This window comes from Vipera ursinii (assembly GCF_947247035.1).
Source record: "Vipera ursinii genome assembly, chromosome: 3".
NCBI lineage: Eukaryota > Metazoa > Chordata > Lepidosauria > Squamata > Viperidae > Vipera > Vipera ursinii.
Window position 1 is genome coordinate 19,197,802 of NC_139516.1, and position 6,883 is coordinate 19,204,684.

At 41.4% G+C, this 6,883-nt stretch overlaps 1 protein-coding gene across 1 annotated transcript; it reads left to right on the top strand.

Moving 5' to 3' along the window:
- Positions 1 to 404: 404 nt before the first annotated feature.
- KCNG1 (potassium voltage-gated channel modifier subfamily G member 1) lies at positions 405 to 6,139 on the top strand (the record flags this gene model as incomplete). The annotated part of the gene is made up of 2 exons (XM_083360369.1): positions 405 to 1,172; positions 5,369 to 6,139. The coding sequence occupies 2 exons, from the start codon at positions 405 to 407 to the stop codon at positions 6,137 to 6,139; spliced, it is 1,539 nt and encodes a 512-aa protein (XP_083216495.1).
- Between the last annotated feature and the right edge of the window lie 744 nt (positions 6,140 to 6,883).

Genomic DNA, 6,883 nt, shown 5'->3' on the forward strand with positions numbered 1-6,883 from the left:
CCCCTATAAATTATTTCCATTTCATACTATGTGTATATCGGTGATCTGCCACAGTTCCCATAATCCCCCAAAGTATCCATGAACTCCAAATAGAATAATGAAAATAGGTGGAATCTCATGAATCACAAATCTTCATGACTTTTACATGAGGCCTTGCGAGATTCCAATAAGCAACAATAACAATAACTGGAAGGAGGATGTAGAAATTTCCAATAGTTGGCTGTTTCCATTGTTTAATTTTTATTCTTTGGTTCTTGTGCAAATCCCATGCAAATTATCCCCCTCTTCCCCAATACCCAACATCATATGAGCTACAGGCATGAACTGATACTTTGTTCTCCCCCTTCATTTTAGAAATTTGTAACTGGAGCCCTAAAGTGATGTGAAGTAAGCCAGTGATCAAGATGACTCTTCTCCCAGGGGAAAATTCAGACTATGACTACAGTGCCCTCAGCTGTGCTTCAGATGCCTCCTTCAACCACCCTTTCTTTGCTGAAAGAGAAACTCTGAAAGGGGTCTTCTACCAAAGAGCCAAGTGCCTCCACCCTGGCAAAGATCTGTATGAAAGTGTTCGCCCAGAAGAAAGGAAACACCATATCATCATTAATGTGGGTGGCTTTAAATACTTGCTCCCCTGGACCACTCTTGATGAGTTCCCCATGACTCGCTTAGGACAGCTAAAATTCTGCAACAATTTTGATGATATCCTCAATATTTGTGACGATTACGATGTGACTTGCAACGAGTTCTTCTTTGATCGCAACCCAGGAGCATTTAGGACCATCTTGACTTTTCTGCGGGCAGGGAAGCTCCGGCTCTTGAGGGAGATGTGCGCCCTCTCCTTCCAGGAAGAGCTGCTTTACTGGGGAATTGAGGAGGACAGCCTAGAGTGGTGCTGCAAGAGAAGATATCTCCAGAGGATGGAGGAATTTGCAGAAATGAATGAACCAGAGGAGGGGTTCATGGACTGCGAAAACCCCTCTGGAGCCGCAGCAGCAGCTGCAGAGCCAAAAGCCAGCCAGTGCATGAAAAAGTTACAGGACATGGTGGAGAAGCCTCAGTCAGGGATCCCGGGAAAAGTGTTTGCCTGTTTATCGGTCCTCTTTGTGACAGTCACAGCAGTTAATCTGTCTATCAGCACCATGCCTTGGTTACGAGAAGAAGAGGAACGTGTAAGTTGTCGGGGGGAGGCGGGGAAGGGGGTTGCCTGAAATTATCTCATTATCTGGAATTATTCTCTTTGCGGGGAATAAAAGTGTTACTTACCCTTTGGATCCTCTTTTTGTGCAAGCAGTGACGTTGGTCATAGTAACTGTGAGAGGGACCTCAGAGTCCTAATGGACAATCAACTAAATATGAGCCAGCAGTGTATGGCAGCAGCCAAAAAAGCCAATGCAATCCTAGGCTGCATTAACAGAGGGATAGAATCAAGATCATGTGAAGTGGTACTACCACTCTATAAAGCCTTAGTAAGGCCACACCTAGAATATTGCATCCAGTTTTGGTTAGCACAAAATAAAAAAACGTAGACACCTTGGAAAGAGTGCAGAGTAGAGCAACAAAGATGATTAAGGGCCCAGAGGCTAAAACAGTCACTAAACAAACTATTGTTAAGTCGAGGACTACTACTTATCTATTAGATGAATGTGGATAGATTTACAATAGGTACAAGTGTGGATTTTTGTGGTGGGCTGACCTCTTTTCTCCCCCACTTCCCTAGGGAATGTACTTCTTTTGAACTGAGTTTTGGTTTCCACTTTTGCTTCGCGGTTCTCACCTTGATTTAGGTGTGTTGATAATAGATGTACAGGTGAAACTCGAAAAATTAGAATATCGTGCAAAAGTTCATTTATTTCAGTAATGCAACTTAAAAGGGGAAACTAATATATGAGATAGACTCATTACAAGCAAAGCAAGATAGTTCAAGCCATGATTTGTCATAATTGTGATGATTATGACGTACAGCTCATGAAAACCCCAAATCCACAATCTCAGAAAATTTGAATATTGTGAAAAGGTGCAATATTCTAGGCTCAAAGTGTCCCACTCTAATCAGCTAATTAAGCCATAACACCTGCAAAGGGTTCCTGAGCCTTTAAATGGTCTCTCAGTCTGGTTCAGTAGGAATCACAATCATGGGGAAGACTGCTGACCTGACAGTTGTGCAGAAAACCATCATTGACACCCTCCATAAGGAGGGAAAGCCTCAAAAGGTAATTGCAAAAGAAGTTGGATGTTCCCAAAGTGCTGTGTCAAAGCACATTAATAGAAAGTTATGTGGAAGGGAAAAGTGTGGAAGAAAAAGGTGCACAAGCAGTAGGGATGACCACAGCCTGGAGAGGACTGTCAGGAAAAGGCCATTCAAAAGTGTTGGGGGCTTTCACAAGGAGTGGACTGAGGCTGGAGTCAGTTCATCAGGAGCCACCACACACAGACGGATCCTGGACATGGGCTTCAAATGTCGTATTCCTCTTGTCAAGCCGCTCCTGATCAACAAACAACGTCAGAAGCTTCTTACCTGTGCTAAGGAAAAACAGACCTGGTCTATTGCTCAGTGGTCCAAAGTCCTCTTTTCTGATGAGAGCAACTTTTGCATCTCATTTGGAAACCAAGGACCCAGAGTCTGGAGAAAGAATGGAGAGGCACACACTGCAAGATGCTTGAAGTCCAGTGTGAAGTTTCCACAGTCTGTGTTGATTTGGGGAGCCATGTCATCTGCTGGCGTTGGTCCACTGTGCTTCATTAAGTCCAGGGTCAACGCAGCCGTCTACCAGGAGATTTTGGAGCACTTCATGCTTCCTTCCACAGACGAGCTTTATGGGGATGCTGACTTCATTTTCCAGCAGGACTTGGCACCTGCCCACACTGCCAAAAGCACCAAAACCTGGTTCAGTGACCGTGGGATTACTGTGCTTGATTGGCCAGCAAACTCGCCTGACCTGAACCGCATAGAGAATCTATGGGGCATTGCCAAGAGAAAGATGAGAGACATGAGACCGAACAATGCAGAAGAGCTGAAGGCCGCTATTGAAGCATCCTGGTCTTCCATAACACCTCAGCAGTGCCACAGGCTGATAGCTTCCATGCCACACCGCATTGAGGCAGTAATTGCTGCAAAAGGGGCCCAAACCAAGTACTGAGTACATATGCATGTTTATACTTTTCAGAGGTCCAATATTGTTCTATGTACACTCCTTGTTTTATTGATTGCATGTAATATTCTAATTTACTGAGATTGTGGATTTGGGGTTTTCATGAGCTGTATGCCATAATCATCACAATTATGAAAAATCACAGCTTGAACTATCTTGCTTTGCATGTAATGAGTCTATCTCATATATTAGTTTCCCCTTTTAAGTTGCATTACTGAAACAAATGAACTTTTGCACGATATTCTAATTTTTCGAGTTTCACCTGTACTTAACTGCCATTCAGTGGCATGCTAGAAATCTTCACCTGAAATGCTGGGGCTGTTTTGGAGCATTTAATAGAACAGCAAGGCCAAAGCGAAGCCAACATGCATCCTGAACGAGAGCTCATTCAGAACTGCTTTTTTTAGAGGATGCAGCTCATTTAATAGAGCCTTAAAAACAGAATGAAGTGTTTGCTTCTATCCATCAATATAAATTATGGATTTTAGCATTTTGTCTGATAGGATTTTTCATATTTTACATTCAATATTATATATAAGAGTGTTAGAAACAATGTTAGTAAATATTAACATACCAAGTTGCTTAAAGTATTCTGCATTAATAAATGCTACTAGAGATGTAACATCAATATTAATATATATATTAGCTTTAAAGAGGGTTTGCAAATAACAAAGAATTTTGGATTTTGAGTTTGGGCCAGTCACTTTATCTCAGCCTAATCTGTCCCAAAGTTATTGAGATAGTAAAATGAAGGATGACTCATTGATGCAGTTTTAAGCTTCTTAGAGAAATGGTACAATAGAAACATAAGTTCTATAACAGAAGTATTGTGCTTTTTTCCTACTGTATTCAGCATGTACTGTTTGCTAATTTTGGTGCTGGATATTTGTTGCTAGACCCAGTTGTTTATTTTGCCTGTTGCACTATACGAGGACAAATGTGACTGGTCTTCAAAGGAATTTTCAATCTAATTTAAATTTTATTTCCAATAGACGGGGATTGGAAGTGGGGGAATGGAGATATGCATAAGAGGAGCTGTGGTGGCACAGTGGTTAGAATGCAGTACTGCAGGCTACTTCTGCTGACTACCGGCTGCCAGCAGTTTGGCAGTTCGATTCTCACTGGCTCAAGGTTGACTCAGCCTTCCATCCTTCCGAGGTTGGTAAAATGAGGACCCAGTTTGTTGGGGGGCAATAGGCTGACTCTGTAAACCACTTAGAGTGGTCTGTAAAGCACTGTGAAAGAACGTATAAGTCTAAGTGATATTACTATTAATTAACACATAGTGTAACTAAATTATAGTAAGGAATAAGGTAGTGTGTAGTAAATTTTCTTGAAAGGATGTAGTGGTCTGAGAAAAATAATAATAAGATCTTGGATTGGAATTATTTTCTGAATGTTAAAAACAGTCTTTCAGGAAAATATAAATGGGGAAAAGACCCAAACAATTCTACTTGTTTGAATTGGATAAAATCCGAGAAAGATGAGGGGATCTGCCATGATTGTTAGGATTCTCCATATCAGAAAGCACTCTGTAGCAAAGATGTCATACAGAATTACTGCATTTACTGGAAAGACTAAATTTTCTATCCCCACTTAATGCTATTTTAGAATGGGAAAATCACTATAGATTCATTTGTTGAGAAAGGAAGTAAATAAGATGGGGTGGTTTTGTTTTGTTGTTTGAATTTTTGTTGCATTCTAAATTGCCTTTTGGCAGGGAGATTGTTTTAAATTCCCGATGAACTCTGTTTCTGGAAAATATGATGAAATAAACTACTTATCTTACTACAGAGACAGGAATACAGCCAACCAGACAATCTTGCTGGTATGTAATGTTTGTTGAAGGGAAGTAAAAAAAGAAGAATTCTAGCGACTACTTTGTTTTAAGAGCAAATTGCCTATGTAGAAATAATATTCAAACCCTTTTACACCTCTTCTTGTAATTCCTGCTCTATATTATAGGCTGCCTGGCCCCTCTTCTGCTAGAGGGAGGGAAGGAAGTAGTTGTCATCTGTTCATTGTATTTGCAACAGTCAAATTTGCTATCATGTTTTTTTTCCACAGACCATGTAAGAAATAATTGTCACTCCACTGACCTAAGTATGCCTTGGTTTGCGGCAGTTGGATAATTTTTCTGTTCTTTGTGAACTGTTTCTGTGACATTTGCCAAGTGACATGATGCTCATACGATGTCACCTTCCCTCCTACTCCAGGGTGAATGTTCTCAAATGTGCTACAACATTTTCATTGTGGAATCGGTCTGCGTTGGATGGTTTTCCTTGGAGTTCCTCTTGAGATTCATCCAGGCACCAAGCAAATTTATGTTTCTGCGGCACCCTCTGACATTAATTGATATAGTTGCCATCCTGCCCTATTATATCACTTTGCTACTAGACAGTGCTTCAGTGAGTAGTAATAAAAAGCCAAGCTCTGGCAACATCTACCTGGATAAGGTAGGCCTGGTGCTCCGTATACTCCGTGCCTTGAGGATTCTCTATGTCATGCGGCTCGCCAGGCATTCACTAGGTCTGCAGACCCTGGGACTCACGGCTCGTAGGTGTACACGTGAATTTGGACTATTACTGCTGTTCCTTTGTGTAGCCATTGCACTTTTTGCTCCCCTCTTGTATTTGATTGAAAATGAGATGGCAGACTCTCAGGAGTTCACCAGTATCCCTGCTTGCTATTGGTGGGCCGTTATCACCATGACAACAGTGGGCTACGGCGATATGGTACCCAGAAGCATCCCAGGCCAGGTGGTGGCTCTGAGCAGCATCTTGAGTGGCATCCTTCTCATGGCCTTTCCTGTCACTTCCATCTTCCACACATTTTCTCGTTCATACCTTGAGCTAAAGCAAGAGCAAGAGAGAATTATGTACAGGAGGGCCCAGTTCTTAATGAAAACCAAATCCCAGTTAAGCAACGCATCACAAGGGAGCGACATATTTCCGAACGTGTCTTCAGAGACCAGAGACAATGTCTGATAACGGAAGTTTCTACGTCTGCCTGTTGCTGGGAAGCAGGAATAGCTTTCCTCTTGGCATTTGCGTCTGGAGGCACTTGGGAAACCTATTGTACAAACAATGTGCAAAAGGCTTATAGCCATGATGACAGTGAGAACTTAACCATTATGCATATCTACACTATTATTAGGACTTGAAATAAGATTACTGCTTTTGGGCAGACTCCACAAAGTAGGAGTGACTTCTTCATAAGATCACAAAGCCATTTGAAAGGGAAAAGAAAATGAGTATTGTTGGCTAGAAGGAGAAGAGCGTAGAATTACACACAGGCTGCAAATATTCCATTTGTAATATAACGAAATGAGCCATTTCTCTAGAAAACGACGGTGAATGTAACAGTCTGGTCATTTGGTTAATTGAGTTTTGTTGTTCATTTCTCTCAAGATACGTAAACTTTAACCTTTCGGAGAGCCAAATGAATTCTTGGGTGTATAACTCCATTATTTGTAGTGAACAGTTTGTGTTGCACTCACAGGGAAGGTAACTTCTGTTTTTAAAAAGTATATTGTTAGTGTTTGCTCCAGAGTGCAGAGAGATCTCTCCATCTCACTCTTTCGGTTGCTGACATCCTAAGTTTCAAACGCAGAACCCATTAAACAGATACAGATCACGAGAATAAATCACTTTACTGTGTTTCTCTTTTTTTTTCCAGGCATCATTTAAATAACAGCAGAAAGCTGGTTCCTAAGCAGCCACATGATTACT